We start from the raw sequence: 16,672 nt of genomic DNA on the forward strand, positions 1-16,672 counted from the left end.
AGATTAAAACTGCGGAGCCAAACAAATTCCTCCTTAAAGACATTAACTGTTTTTTCTAGTTAGATGATTTTTATGGAAATCACTTTGATTGGTAGCCATCCTTGACACCTCTTCACTGATTCTACTGGCTAGCACTCCAACATCCTTCACTGATCCTTTCTTCTACTATTTATACTGCTGCTATGAGTTAAGACCTTCTCTGGAAATTTTAGCTATTAAAAGGTAATACCCATAGGTTGGGAATTTAGCATCGAACATCTGCTTTGTAAGTGCTAAAAACTGCATGTCTTAAAAAAAAGGCAAGTTTTACTTTGAAATTACTTAAAAATTCTCACACAGAATTTGAAGAATACTTTCATATTTGAACTGGATTTCCCTAAAGGTTGCTCAGCCCTTGAAGGCTACTACTATAATGGAACCAAAAAGAGCAACGATTTGGCACAGAAAAAATGATAAACAAGACAAACTCCCTGGAAAATAAAATATACATGAAATAACAGTAAATTGGAAATATCTGAGCAACAGTATTTTTTTCCACATGTTCTTGTTGACATTTGACCTACCCTGGGAAATTTTATTTTCTCTTACTGCCAGCAGTTACTGTTCTTCCTGTATTTTCAAGTGAGGCAACTCTGATTCTCAGGAAATAATTATCTGTCTATACATGTTAAGGTACAAGCTTGTTTTCTGCACCATCCCTTCTAGTGAGTCATCAAAGCAGATACCCCTCTGATTCAATCTAACTGGCTTTTAAAAACGATGCCTTCCTCCTGCACAGTAAGCAATGCAATTACCGTGATGATAAATTGAGTCTGTACTGGACTGACACTGACTCAGGGCAACAGGAAAAAAAATAAAATAAAAGATGTGATGTCAGCTATATCTGACTTCTGCTCAGAGGTTACATCATCTGTATCTGAGACCATTATAGCTATAAGGAAAGCTTACAGCTATAAAAGTTATTGTTCGGAAAATATCTGAGAAACCCACAAAGAAATTTTGGCTGCGCATAATTCCAGGGCTGCATGAACTAGAGAACAACCTACTGGAGAGGGAAAAAGGCACAGTAATCCAACCCATCCCCATGCCAACATAGGATTTTTTCCTGTGGTTTGTCTAGTCTACTTTAAACATTCTATGCAATGGATATGCCACCTCTTTATTTTGGAGACTGTTTCCACAGCCTGAAACACTCTGGGTTCAGCTCTCTAATCTAGTCTTCCTGCGTTTTCAACTCTGATTACACTTTGCACTGTACTCTTACATAAATCCAGATTTCTCTTGATTTGTACCATCTCAATGCTTATAGTTTTATGCCTTAACAATCTTTCTTTATAAAGTATTCACTCCAAACTTCTTATTGCTCTCCTCTGAATCGTATCCAATCTATCAACAACTTTCTATTAATGTGATACTGGGCCTAGAACTGAACACAATATTCCAGATGTTAAAAAAAAAAAAAAAGATGCTTACACCATGATCTGAGCTTCTATGTAATCAGTCCAGAACTCTACTGACTTTCCTGCTTCTGCTTTATTATATAACAAACAACAAATTAAGCATAAATTTGTAATCACACTTTTCCCCTCTCTCTGCACTCCACTTTCTAGGTTTGGTCTCTCATTGAGAATCTTCTTTGAATTACTTTTCTTCCGTTTTCGGGTTGCATTTTTTGAGTGAATCCCATTTTGCTATTTGTGATCTTAGTGTGCTTTCTGTACTCACTTGTGTCAGTTCTTCCCAATTAGCTTTCATCTTCAAATTTAGTTAAAAAGCATTGCTTACTGCCCTTCTCTTTTCATCATTAATGACGTTAAATACAGACTGGACATATCATCAGTTCTTGTACTGACTTGTAAGGTAAATATTCCAAAAAACGTGAAAGAAAGACTGTGCTTTTAAAACTTTTATGAACAAAAAATACCCACCTCTCTGCAAACAGCAGCAATCTGAGCTTCATCCATGCATGTTTCCGTGACAACATCAGTGAGTGACCCGCCAGCTAGATACTCCATCACAACAAACAATTCATCTCCTACAAGGTAACTACAATACAGAAAATAAAGAATACGCTCATTTGGTATTAAATGAGAATCCAAACTGAAAAATAAAAATGTGTTAAAGAAATTATTCTGTATATATATAAAAATGTCTGTATATAATTCTATACGAGTTCTGCAAAAAATACAAATTCTGTACTATTTCTATATTACAAAAATTATTCTATAATTATTATTGTTCAGGACAGGTAGCACAGAAAGTTGATTTTTGTTATGTAGCCAGGAATTCAGGCTTTAAAGCTGAACACCTACTCATATCAAAATGTTAAATAATATTTACTGGCTAGCTGGGCAGGGTGCCATTTTCCACCTCATCTAAAACAGGGCACTTTCAGCAGCACCAGTCCTTTCTCATCTTCTCTGGGGGTATCAATTTAGTAACGAGTCACCAATAGTACACACAATGCAATAGCCTTCAGCTTCTTCTTGGATAGCTGTCAATACAAGCTCTCACAAGATCCAATTTGCTTGTGAAAGCAGAAAAAGTAAATTTGAGGTACAGGAATGGCAGGCATATCCAGGAATGTGAGGATTCCAAAATTTTAACCTGACACCTGGTGAAAAGGGAAAAACCATTCTCAGTATTTACCTGTCTAAGAAGTTCACTATGTTGGGGTTCTTTAACTCTTTCATTACAAGGATCTCATTAATAATCAACTCCTTCTTGGGCTGTTTCTGTAGGTTTATCTGCTTGATGGCAACCTGAAAAAAGAAGAGGCAGCAAATTACAAATTTGAATGTCAATTAGTTACAACCTAAGTTTACTCTAATTTTTAAGTGTTAAAACTGGGTGATGAGGACAGCAGACTAGGAAGTGTCTGAGGTGTCATTACAGAAAGGGATGCCATGTCAAATTGTTCAGTAACTTGCTACGTACCAGCAATATACAAACATGGGTTCAGCACTGTGGTTAAAAATGCGTAGCAGGTCAGTAAGGCAGAAAGAGAAAATTTGACAATTCTGCATCTGGCTTGCTGCCCTGAAGTGACAAATAGTGACTTAAATTACACATCAAAAAGTCATTGCTGGTGCAGGCAGGAATAATTTATAGCAGGATAGGGGAAAAAAATTGGGTTATAGCATAAAAGAAATAAGAGGGTCTGAGGTGACAAGACACTAGAGAGGCCTGCTTGATTTTATGCCCTCAAACTTTCTCCCATTAACTACATTTCCTGCTCTCAACTCTGCTTTCATCCTAACTTACCAATGTGCAACTTACACCACTCACGTGCACTTGTAGGATAGTAAATAGAGCAACAGATAAATAGTGCCACAGGGTGGGAAGTGTTTAGAGGATCTACATTAAATCAGTCAGATAAGCAGCCGGCAACAGACTTGGCAATGAACGTTAGTGCGTAGTTTAGGGAAGTGACAGACAGCATAAGCCTTTTTAAGAGGAAGTAATGAGATTGCTGCTTATGTTTTGTTCTGAACAGACTGGTGTTTGGGTTTTGGGAAGCAAGAGTGGCAAGATGTGAGGAGCAAAGGCTGAAGCCACAATTCAAGAGACTGAGCACTGGGATAGCAAATCACTGAACTTTCAAAGCAAAGCAAGACAAGGAGCAAAGAAGTTCAGTGTGATATCAACATAATGACTACTATTGGAAAGAAAACACAGAATGAAAATTTGAGATGAAGGAGTTAGTAGCTATTGTATTCTTCTTGCCAAGAACACCAGTTCATCTAAAAGCTAGAAGCAGATGTCTTCATACTCAAAACAGGTAGAGGAAGAACACCCTATTGGTCCGATGTGTAGTCACCTCCAGAATTGAAACTATTGTCTAGTGACAGACAACAGCACCCTGGCACGTATTACACTTACGGTGCAATTAGGGTGTCCATCACACCATAAATAGTAACCCTGCCATACATTACAATGTTATCATGATATAAATTGGTTTTAAACGAGCCACAAAAATGTTTCACATATAACATATAATATCTTTGTGACTCGTTTCTATCATGCCTTAAATTGAAGGTGTGGCATGTCCAGGCTGACCTATGACAGACCTCAATACTGAGCTGAACATTAGGATCTGGGACACAGTCATCCCCTTTTCTAAGTTCCTGGGGCACCCATGGAAGCAGCAGCTGAGGAACATGGGAGCTCCTCCTTGCTTCACAGCTTCACGTGCCCCAGACCGTGGGCCCCAGCAGAGGAGCTTTTTAAAAGTGTGCCTTCAGTCATGCTGTTTAGATCACCCCATGTGCTAAGACCAAGACACCAGGTATGTGGTGTCTGACTTTCTAGTGCCCAAGAAGCTTTAAAGAACACTCCCTAAAGTCGGGCTCATGGCAACCTGCACCTTTAAAGAGCAGGTCTGTAGCTAGGAGCCACAGATTCATATGGAAGCTGCAGCTGCATGTATCGCATTACCATGCTTGGCACAGGCAGCTGGGATGCCAGGAACTCCACACTCCCCAACTGCATACAAAGCTTCCAAGTGCCTTTCTTTTCAGCTCATGCACAGACTGCAAAGCAAGGCAGGAAGCCTGCCTGCAGCAAGGAAGCCCTTCAGGTTCCTGATACATGGCTCCCCACATGCTGGAAGCTGGTAGTGGCAACCATGGGGTTGGGGTTTGAGGAATTTTGTGCCAAATCTGCAAAACTGTGCAACCTGCCACGCATATCTGGCATGGCAGGTCATGCAATTTTGGTGAGAGGACAAAAAAATTCCTCAAACCTCATTACCACAATTGTCTTAGCATGTGTCAGCAGCCTTACCTATTCTACTGCCCCTGGCAGATATTAACTATATGATAAATGTAACCTTGTTAAATCGTGTGATAAACTTTAAGAAACCACATCACTAAACAACAATAAAAATGGCAAACCAGTAAAAAAGATGCTCCACGTCATGGAAATCTATGTTGTGCCTTCTCAACATTTAACATGGAACAGCTTTGTGGCTGGCTTACATTATGCATTTATTTGAATGTGTGGCTGCAGGTGCAGTTTAGAGGTCTGCAACACAGGGAGCCGAGTATTGGGGAGCTCCCCAATCCCCAGCTCTCCACATATGCCATGGATGCAATGGTCAGACACACAATCAGATCTGAAGAATTATGTCCCACATCCCAATTATCATGCATCCTGCCACCAAGATCTGACATGCTAGAAGTGTGATTGTTGCAATCAAAGAAAACATTTCTCAGCTCCCATCACATGATTAAATTAACAGCTGTCAGTGACCCAAGATGATGGTATTTTCTGATGCATGAAGAATTCCAATACGATAAAAAAGCCACAGTGAAAACCATTTCACTGCTGAAGAGAGGGAAGACTGTAAAATACCAAATGCTGGATTCATCAGAAGCAGCACATACAGGCTAGAAAAAGGAATGCAGAAATCAGATTTTGTAACAGATGGTAGATCCGCACAACCGTGAAAAGATTTTAAATTTAATCAAGACAGAATATTTGTCTATGATACTAGAAGTAGCTGGTGATGAAGTTCCTCATCCTTGAGTCTAAAGCATCACTATTTTTGTAGGTGGGAAATGTCAAATAGGAAGGTGCTAATGGCTCTAAAGAAGAGAGATAAAACCATAATTGAGAATCTTTCACCCAGCTTCAAAAGGAACATTCAAAGTGCCAGAAATGAAGAGGGAAGACTGACAGATAAAGCAGTTCATTAAAATCTTAATTTAGAAAGCAGCAGATAATAATTTGTTTTTAAGATGAGGAAGGCAGCATAGTAATGACAGATGTTCAAGGGAAAACATCAAAACAAATGGGACACTGAAGTTTTAACAATTTAAAAATGATGACTATGCAATCACCTCTGCCAGATGATCTGAAAGTAACCTGTGCTAAGACTGATTGATAGGAAAGGAACTGGAAAAAGGGAGTCTAATAAGAAAAAAAAAATCATGTGTGTAGAAATTCTTTCCAAGAATATCAAAGTCACAAATACCAAAGTGGGCTGAAGGACAGGTCTACAAGATGAAATGCAGAATTTCTGGTGAGAATCCGAAACTATACTGTGCACAACACTTAACATTTAAGCAGTTTAAAAAAACCAAAACTCTGAAAAGCAAAGGCAGTGAAATGATGTTCAGCAGAAAGACAAAACCCTATTTTTAGCATTCATCATCTGATTGCCACAAAACAAGGCAAGTACTGTTACAAATGACTATGACAAATATTCTACAGGGAGGTGGTGCCAGAGATAAGAGCCATTGGTAAGAAACCTACTAAAGTTCACTTCTGACATCTATAAAATGAAAACTTACTATATTTAGCCAGATCCAAAACGACTGAATTTAAGATGGATAACCCTTCAACCCCCACAATAATTAGATTCTGTACACAGAAAATGTGCAATTTTTTAATAATTTTCCACATACAGAACCAAATTATTGGAGAGTCATTTTAAATTTGTCGCCCCCACCACTCAAGCAGGAGAAGCAGTAGCAGTGGGCAGGCAGCAGGAAGGCAGTAGGGAAACTCTGGTGGGAGGTGGGGGAGTTCAAAAAGCCTGACCCCTGTTCCCCAAACACTTTGCACTCCCCTGCCCCTTGTCCCCAACTAACATTTGCAGTCCCCACCACCTCTGCCTCCCTACCCCTGGATCCACAACTGCTGCCTGCTGCCCACTCCACGCCCCCCCCCTCCCACCACCCTGTAGCCTCTGCCTGTTCCCATCCCTGCTTAACCCCTGGGTCCTGATTCAGCCCAGGACAGGGAACATGTGCTTGCTCTGGGGCCCAGGTGGAGCTGCTGCCACCACAACAGTGGTTACCAGGCCAGGCTGGGCCTGAAGTAAACATGTGCTCTGTGTTTTGGGCTGGATTGGGGCCAGAGGATAAGCAGAGGGGTTGGGGAGGCAGGCCAAGCAGCAGAGACTATGGGGTGAGAGAGACAACAGGGGGACAGATGGGGTGTGGCAGGCAGCAGCTATAGATCCAGCCCCAACCCAGAGTTGGGGCTTTGGCTCCAGCTCCAGCCACAGTAGCCACCTCGTACTCAAATCCAAGATGAGGGGCTTTCTACCACCACAGCCCCCTCCCATGTTAGACAGGAGAAGAAAACCCTTGTCTTGGAATTGAGTAAGCAGAAAAGGAACTCCCACTATTAGAAAGCACACAGATCTTACCTCTTGTCCTGTCGCTACATCAATAGCTGTAAAAACTGTACCTGAAGCCCTGTGAAGACAAAATGTGCAATTAAGATGTCACATCTAATATGCATATACATGAATGGGCAGATCCCAAAGGCAAATTTTTTTTTCTGTTTTGCCTGCCTAGAAGAGCAGTGTCGTAAACAAGCAGGGTGCCGAGGTAAGGATAATTAATTGAATATAAATCCCAACAGCATGCACTAGTCATACAGGCACACCCTCTTCCATATTTTACAAACTACTTCTTTCACATGAATATGTGCACATAAACCCTGTGCTATTCCCAAAGACCAGTTAAGTCAGACAATTACCTTCCACTATACTTTTGGTGAAGAATGAAGTAACCCACTACAGAAATATGTTGAGAAGGGAAACAAACAGAGCTAGAATTATGTTTAGTTAAAACATTTGAGCAAATTTATAGCTGAAGTCACCTTTCCACTGACCTTTTACATTTAAATGATTAATGGGGATACTAAAGCAGTTACTCTAGACTGATAGCACCTTAACTGGGTCAGGAAGGTCTTGCATTCTTTAACCCTCAGCTTTTCACTAGCCATAGCATTATAAAAATAGACAAACATCTCATGAGTAGGAGAAAAAGACTGACAAATTAACAGAAATAAATATATTTTGGCACCTTTACTCCAGCCAATCAAAAAATGATCTATACCCAGGAAGACCTATTTTGGCATTGCAGATGTACATTAAAAAGGAAGCAGTTTAGAACTTCTACCATTGTTTAATGTATACTGCATCTGGTTATTATTTATATAATCTACACAGACAACTCCACCCGGGTAAACAACGACTAAATGACAACCACTGGAGGAGAACAACACATCATATCTTTAATACTGGTTCACTATAAGTTCCAAAGAAATATTACATTACATGTTTACAAATACTCACCCCTGGCCAATTTTTTCATATCTGGTATATTTTTTCTTGGGATCACCTATGCTTACGATAGTGCCTAAAAAAGTTTCCACAAAAATCCTGCATCAACCAGTGCTTTAGGAAGCGTTCCTTTACTATTAGAGTGGAAGACATTCTTTCAACTTTAGTATTAAACAGTTTTATCATTAATGGTCTATTCTTCAATATCACCTTAAATTACATACAACGTATAAAACCTGATATGATGCTCATAATTAATCCAATAATTAGAAAGCCAATTGTAAAGTTTACAGTTGCCTGTCAAAATTTGGCTACAATACTATGGTTTCACCTATAAAGATTAAAAACCTAACAGCAAAAATGTACTAGGTTTGGTGCTACCAATGGGAATAGCCCAAAGATGCTGAATAACTTATCATAGCTGCAATATTATCTTTACTTTTTTATGCAACACACAGTTCATTTTTGGAATTCACTGCCACAGAAGGGTGTGGAGGCAGATGATGTAACCAGGTTTAAAAAAGGACTAAATAAATTCATGGATGCTAGATCTATTAATGGCCATTGATCAGAAGGGTTGGAGTTGTTTCCTCAGGCATCTTTAACACAATAATAATGGATGCCAGGGAGAATACTGAACAGGGATCTCTATACAGATCTGCTTCAATGCTCTCCTTCTACAGCATCCAGCCCTTCCAGTCAGGGACAGGATACTGAGCTAGAAGGACCATTGGTGTGACCCAGCATAGCACTTCCTATGTTCTGAAAATGGGAATAATGGCATCAAGACTTAGTTGTCAATATGCTGCCTAGGAGAAAAGAACCAAGACCTAATACAGATGAAACTTCTTTTGTGACAAACTCAGATTTTGACTAAATGCAATTGATTGGTATCTGCTAAAAGAAACTCCAACAGGCATTACCAGTTGTAAGTAAAGGGCTCAGTAAGTCACTACAGAACCTCAACACTACTGTCATTAGTACAGAAGCTTTAAAAAAGAATCACTTACGTAGTTTTTCCATAATCTCTTCATCAGACATTTTGGTCTTCTTTTTCTGCTTGTCAGCTGACCTGACAGCATTATCAACACAAGTATCACCAGCTGGTGCAGGGATGGGGTCAATTACAGATCGCGTGTAAATCTGTGACAAGAGAAAGATCACTCACCGTCAGAATCCTCTTTACGATCACTGTTTTTCAGATTCAAAACTGCCATACAGTTCTAATAATTGTTTCATTTGAAAGCATTTGGAATGAGAAGTCAGTCAATTGTTCGGAGAATTTCTGAATTCTGCTAAGAATCAACATGGTTGCAACATCCCAGTTAGACGCGGGAGCGGCGAGAGACGCGTGGGTGAAAGCTCGCTGCGCCCCCGCTCCCCCGAAGCCCCCCAGAAACCCTCCAGCAGCCACGGAGCCCCCCGCTGACCCCCAGCGCAGCCGGGGTAAGCGGGGCCTGTGGAGAGAAGGGGCTAACCCCCTTAGTGTGTGTGTGGGAGGCGGCAGCTGAGTGGAGCCGGGCCGGGTCAAGCCCCGCCCAGGCCCCTACTTCGCCCAGCCCCCCAGGGAGCCACGCGACCGGAGCTGCACGAACAGGCTGCACAAACAGGCACGCTTCTCTGCCGGCGCGTGAGTTAGCGCGGAGTTCGCACGGGAGGGCGTGCGGGAGGGCGCCAGACCCTGCCTGCGCACCCCCCAGGGTAGACAGCCCCAGCTGTAGCCAGCCTACCTGAGGCATGACACGGATGGGCACGCGCTGCACCCCGAGGGTCCCCTCGGGCTCCGCGGCCCCCCCCTCTGGCACCTCAGAGACGGCCGCCCAGACGGAGCCCCTGGCTCTCGGCTGCGGGGGCTGCCTGTCCCTTTTTCAGGCTCTGGGGCCTGGGAGCATGGTGACCTCCCCTTGTGGGGTCTGCTCCCTTTTGGGGTCTCTGGCACGCCAGCTGGAGGAGCTCCAGGCCACAGTCCAGAGACTGCGTGCCGTCAGGGACTGCGAGCAGGAGATAGACTCCTACTGCCAGGCCCTTCTCCCCCGGGAGGCAGAGGGTAGACCACAGTCTCCCTTCACGCCAAAGGAGGACTCTGGGACCTCCTGCTGTGTCCAGCCAGGGGCATGGACCAAGGTGGTCAAGGGCCCTAAGGCCCGCCGCACCAAGGCCCCTCCCCCACCAGAACTGAGCAACAGGTATGCACGTCTTGCTGCCCCAGCAGAGCCTGCTGAGTTGCCGGCCCCCACAGGCAACATGGGCCTAACTGCAGCTCCCGCCCCTGCTCTCCCCAAGACAAAACGTAAGGTGTTTGTTGTGGGAGACTCCCTCCTGAGGGGGACTGAGGGGCCAATCTGCCGCCCCGACCCCTTAGCCCGGCAAGTCTGCTGCTTCCCAGGGGCCCGCATCCGGGACATTGCAGAGAGGATCCCCAAGCTCCTCAAACCCACAGACCACTATCCCATGCTCCTTATTCATGTGGGCACCAATGACACGGCTCGGAGCACTCCCAGCCAGGTCATGAGGCGCTACAGGGATTTGGGAGCGGGGCTTAAGGGTCTGGGGGCACAGGTGGTGTTCTCGTCGATCCTCCCAGTCTCAGGCTATGGGCTGAGAAGGGACAGGAGGATCTATGTGGTCAACCAAAGACTGCGGCGCTGGTGTCATCAGGAAGGCTTTGGCTTTCATGACCACAGCCCGCTCTTTGGCGAGAGAGGCAGCGAGCTGCTGGGAAGAGATGGCCTCCACCTCTCTCCCCTAGGGAGGAGGCTCTTCTCAGCCAGACTGGCTGACCTGCTCCACCGGGCTTTAAACTAAGCCCGCTGGGGGACAGGGGGACTACCGCCACTGCTGGCCCACTGAACAATCCTTGCAAAGCCAGCGGATCACGGCACTCAAGGGAGCCCACCCCAGCCCCAGCCCTGGTAAAATCTGTGGGCAAGGAAGGAGCCCCCCAGGGGGCACTTGCCTGCCTGTACACTAATGCCAGGAGCTTGGGGAATAAGCAGGAGGAGCTCATTCTCCTGCTCAGTGCAAACAATTACGATGTCATAGGGATCACAGAGACCTGGTGGGACTCCACCCATGACTGGACCACGGGGATAGATGGCTATACCCTGTACAGGAGGGATCGTGTAGAGAAAAGGGGCGGGGGTGTAGCTCTCTATGTTAAGGAAAGCTACGCATCCCTGCAAGCCGATATTGGCGACCAGGGTGGACGGCTGGAGACCCTCTGGGTTAAAATCCGTGGGGAACATGGCACAGGGGACACAATGGTGGGAGTCTACTACAGACCTCCCACCCAAAGTCCTGAGCTAGACCAGGAGTTTGCCCAGGAACTGGCTGAGGCAGCTTGCTCCAGGACCATGGTTGTCATGGGTGACTTCAATTACCCAGACATCTCATGGGAGGATCGCTCAGCAAAATCTGAGCAGTCGCAGAGCTTCCTCTCGTGCGTGGATGACCTCTACCTGACTCAAGAAGTCTATGGGCCAACGAGAGGCAAAGCGCTGCTCAACCTGGTGCTGGCTACTGGGGAGAACCTAGTCGGCGACCTAGTGATCGATGGGAAGCTGGGTGACAGCGACCACGAGCTGATCACCTTCACCATCCGTCGAAAAGCTGGCAAGTCAGTCAGCAACACACAAGTCCTTGACTTCAGGAAAGCTGACTTTAACAAGCTCAGGAGGCTTGTCAGTGAGGCCCTAAGGGACTGTGACCACAGAGAGAGGGGAGTTCAAGAAGAGTGGTTGCTCCTCAAGGGAGCGATCCTCAATGCACAATCTAACTCTATTCCATCTCGGAGGAAAGGCAGCAAGAGGGCACAGCAGCCCCCCTGGCTCTCCAGGGACCTAGCAGACCTCCTGAGGCTAAAAAGAAAGGCCTACAAAGGATGGAGGATGGGAGTCACCTCCAAGGAGGATTATTCTGCACTGGTCCGGTCCTGTAGGGAGCTGACCAGGAAAGCCAAGGCTGCAACTGAACTCCAGCTAGCTTTGAGCATCAAGGACAATAAAAAGTCCTTTTTCAGATCTGTGGGGAGCCAGAGGAAAAGCAGGGGCAACGTTGGACCCCTGCTGAACCAGATGGGGCAACTGACAACTGACGCCCAGGAAAAAGCCAACCTATTAAATAGGTACTTTGCATCGGTCTTTCATCAGCCCCATGGGACGCCCCTGCCCGCTACAGGGCCGGGAAGTCTGGGTGAGGGTGATCCCCTGCCCTCCATTAATGCTGACTTTGTGAAGGAACATCTTGAGAAGCTGGATACCTTCAAGTCAGCCGGCCCTGACAATCTTCACCCCAGGGTACTCAAGGAGCTGGCAAGCATCATAGCCCAGCCTCTAGCGCGGATCTTTGAAAACTCTTGGCGCTCTGGTGTAGTGCCCGAAGACTGGAAGAAGGCCAACGTGGTGCCTATCTTCAAGAAAGGGAGGAAAGTGGATCCGGCTAACTGTAGGCCCATCAGCCTGACTTCTATCCCGGGGAAGATCTTAGAAAAGTTTATTAAGGAGGCCATCCTTAATGGACTGGCCGACGCCAACATCTTAAGGGATAGCCAGCATGGGTTTGTTGCAGGTAGGTCTTGCTTGACCAATCTCATTTCCTTCTACGACCAGGTGACCTATCACCTGGACAAGGGAGATGAGATTGATGTCATATATCTTGACTTCAAAAAAGCCTTCGATCTGGTGTCCCATGATCGTCTCTTGGAGAAACTGGCCAATTGTCGCCTTGGGTCCACCACGATCCACTGGCTGGAAAATTGGCTCCGGGGTCGGACCCAGAGGGTAGTAATTGATGGAAGTCACTCATCGTGGTGTCCTGTGACCAGTGGGGTCCCCCAGGGCTCTGTCCTTGGACCCATACTGTTCAACATCTTCATTAATGATGCGGACACTGGAGTAAGAAGCGGACTGGCCAAGTTCGCCGATGACACCAAACTTTGGGGCAAAGCATCCACACCAGAAGACAGGCGGATGATCCAGGCTGACCTGGACAGGCTCAGCAAGTGGGCGGATGAGAATCTGATGGTGTTCAACGCCGATAAATACAAGGTTCTCCACCTTGGGAAAAAAAAACCCGCAGCATCCTTATAGGCTCGGCAGTGCTATGTTGGTTAGCACTATGGAAGAAAGAGACTTGGGGGTCATCATTGACCACAAGATGAACATGAGCCTGCAATGCGATGCTGCGGCTAGTATAGCGACCAAAACGCTGGCTTGCATCCATAGATGCTTCTCAAGCAAATCCCGGGACGTCATTCTCCCCCTGTACTCGGCCTTAGTGAGGCCGCAGCTGGAGTACTGCGTCCAGTTTTGGGCTCCACAATTCAAAAAGGATGTGGAGAAGCTTGAGAGAGTCCAGAGAAGAGCCACGCGCATGATCAGAGGTCAGGGAAGCAGACCCTACGATGACAGGCTGAGAGCCCTGGGGCTCTTTAGCCTGGAAAAGCGCAGGCTCAGGGGTGATCTGATGGCCACCTACAAGTTTATCAGGGGTGACCATCAGTATCTAGGGGAACGTTTGTTCACCAGAGCTCCCCAAGGGATGACGAGGACGAATGGTCACAAACTACTACAAGATCGTTTCAGGCTGGACATAAGGAAGAATTTCTTTACTGTCCGAGCCCCCAAGGTCTGGAACAGCCTGCCACCGGAGGTTGTTCAAGCGCCTTCATTGAACACCTTCAAGATGAAACTGGATGCTTATCTTGCTGGGATCCTATGACCCCAGCTGACATCCTGCCCTTTGGGCGGGGGGCTGGACTCGATGATCTTCCGAGGTCCGTTCCAGCCCTAATGTCTATGAAAATCTATGAAATTACTTACTTCTGAAAGACTAAGCTGAATACCTACTGAATAGTGCAGATGCTGGAGCCAATTTATCAAGAAAACAAACCATTTAAGTCTGATGTACTCTTTAGTTACTATAGGCAGGATTTGACAAAAATTATGCCCAATCTATACCCACCTTTCAGGCAAAGCAAAACTACAGGGATGGGTGAAATGAAATATGGCCTTTATCAGAGAATGCATAGAAGGGCAAGAAGGGCCTCTGGCACTCACTCAGCGGGGAGGAAATGTTAAAGTGAAAAAAAGATGGCACTAATATTTACCTGGCAGTTTAAGTGTTTAAATTCTCATATATTCGTAGAGGGAATACATTCCTAAGGTTAACTTGGCATTAGCCAGGGGGGAGGGGGAGAAAAGGACACCAAGTATTCTAACAGAACGAGAGAGAGAGAGAGAAGCACATAATTGTCAGGGCTACTATATAAAAATGTACAGATTATCCATAACTTTTGGGCACTGAAAAAGACTGGTAAATAACTGACATTTTTCCTTGTGATACGACTTGGAAGATAAGGAAACGAAGTTTGGATTCCTTTAATATAACCCCCATAAAAACAACAGTATTGTTATGGTTCTCCCGATTAAAATGGAACCTGGAAGGTAGAACTGGAAGGAAGGTCTGTCTTTCTATTTATCTGCAAGGTAGAACTAGAAGGGAGGTATTTTAAATAAAAGTAAAAAAAACAAGTTTTTTTTTACATATTTACACACGCACACACACACAAAACTTTTTAATCTAACAAGTAAAGTATCCCCTTGCAAATAACTTCCCCAGTTTGTTAAGGCAGGGACTAGATAGAGAGGCCAGCAATAAAGGGAAACATTTTTGAAGGAAACTGAAATTACTTACTGATTTTGTATGGTCTGGTCGTGGGGCAATAACTGGAGGGGGAGCCTCTTCATCATCATCATCATCTTCGGCTACTGCTGTTGAGGGCTCTGAGCCTTTTGCATTTGGCTGTATATTTATTAAGGAAGGGGGCGGGGAGGAAGAAGAAAACAATTAACAAAATTGTAGTTTTCCCTTCCAAAGTCACGGGTCCTAGGAGTTAAGGAATTTTTGGAATTTTCATCTTCATTTTTTAAAAAAATTCTGACCCCCTCCTTCCCTTTACCAAGGGTTCCTAAAGGAAACCAAGTAAGAAATAGTCTAATTTGGTTTTATTATACAGCACAAAGCTACAACTTAAATTTATAATTAAAATGGAGTCTCCCTAAAGAGGTATAAGCAACAATAAGCACACTTACTGTTGGTGTTCCTGAAGGGAAACCATCTTTTTCTAAACATGAAGAAAAAGCAAAATAAATGTGTGTAAATAGCCAAACAATAACAGTAAAGTTGGTAGAGCAGCTGACCAGCATATCAACAGAAGAGACAGTTCCAGGCATTTCTCCCTTCTCATCCAAGTAAATTTACATGGTGAAAAACATGAGACAACAACTGAAGTGACTAAGTCCAGCCACAATGCAGGTAAGATGCTACAAAGATTCCCACCCCATCCCATCCCAGGTCAGCCAATACATGTCAGATACAGATTTCTTGGATCTCAATTAAAGTAGAGATTTCCTGTTTTGTCAAATTGTGTATTGATTTTGATGTGCAAGAGACAGAAGATTACAACTAAATGGACTCTGTTGTTTCATTAGCTATATTTGAAGTCAAGGTGAAGGCATGACAAAGCACTATTACCAAACTGTTTTCAGAATGGATTTTCTTTGGGATCTGATAAGCTAAAAACTACTGAAGACATTAGAAAAAAAAAGTGCAGTAATTTTTTTTCTGCAGTCTCTCCTCCTCTAAAACTTGCATTAAGAATGAGACTCTATGTTTAACATTTGGTCCTATCAAACAGTGAAACTAGTACAAGTTACTGTACAGCAATTTTACAGCCAAGTGGCATTGGACAAGTAAAAGTGAAGATGTCCACAGCATTAAACCAATTAATAATAGCCCTATAATTTTCACTTCATAAATAAAGCTCGTTACAAACTAATGATGTTACTCTAAGTTAATTATTCTGTTCCATTTGTTCTCTTCCCCACTTGGAAAAGGAAAGGCAGAGTTCAGCTTCCATGGATACTATTTTCAACTGTTCCTTTCCCCCATTAGAAATTAAATTTGACTCTTCAGCACTGGAGTGCAATTCCTTAATGCTAAACAACAATAGAAAGATCAGAAGTAGTTCTAGAGACTCAACTGCCCGTGTGAATACACCTTGTAGGTACTTTCGTCTCACCTGGAGCAGAGAAGCTCAGATACTTCTGTTTTGCTGTGTCTTTGGAGTCATAGAATTTCAGCACATCTAGTACCGCCTGGGGGTTTTTCTTCTGTTCTAGCTTGGTGATGTTTGAGGTCTGTAGCAACCGAGCCCATTGCTCTGGCATTCCCTGAAACACATTTTTTTAAATTAGACAAGAAGAATGAATTCTTCTTCCTTTATTTTGTGATTTCAACTATATCAAAGGCAGTGAGGTTTCAGCCACTAGCTCAGACATCAACATAAACCAAGTCATCAGCTGAGTGCTCAAACATTCAAGAGTTCTATCAGGTTCTCTGATCTAATGGGAGGCTGCAGGAAGAAGCCTACCTCCAACACATGCCACCTGCAGTTCGGGTACATTAACCCAGTGCTCCCCATTCAGCACAGCCTGATCATTTGTAAACAGAAAGGAATTAACAAAATAGAGGTCATTTTATATTTTCCATGGCTATTCCATAGCCCAGGGTGGGCAAAAATACAGCCAC

General features: G+C 44.2%; 1 protein-coding gene across 3 annotated transcripts in view; it reads right to left on the bottom strand.

The window, feature by feature from the left end:
* PAK2 (p21 (RAC1) activated kinase 2) overlaps positions 1-16,672 on the bottom strand; it is a 78,304-nt gene that overhangs the window by 16,969 nt on the left and 44,663 nt on the right. For all 3 annotated transcript variants that reach the window (XM_014596926.2, XM_006267021.3, XM_019499839.2), the window contains exons 4-11: positions 16,164-16,314; positions 15,175-15,206; positions 14,777-14,884; positions 9,094-9,226; positions 8,096-8,159; positions 7,160-7,208; positions 2,650-2,762; positions 1,929-2,046 (exon numbers count right to left, since the gene is read on the bottom strand). In XM_014596926.2, the coding sequence (XP_014452412.1) occupies positions 1,929-2,046; positions 2,650-2,762; positions 7,160-7,208; positions 8,096-8,159; positions 9,094-9,226; positions 14,777-14,884; positions 15,175-15,206; positions 16,164-16,314 (768 nt within the window). The remainder of the gene's footprint in view (positions 1-1,928; positions 2,047-2,649; positions 2,763-7,159; positions 7,209-8,095; positions 8,160-9,093; positions 9,227-14,776; positions 14,885-15,174; positions 15,207-16,163; positions 16,315-16,672) is intronic.

The sequence above is a fragment of the Alligator mississippiensis genome, chromosome 7, assembly GCF_030867095.1.
Source record: "Alligator mississippiensis isolate rAllMis1 chromosome 7, rAllMis1, whole genome shotgun sequence".
Classification (NCBI taxonomy): Eukaryota; Metazoa; Chordata; order Crocodylia; family Alligatoridae; genus Alligator; species Alligator mississippiensis.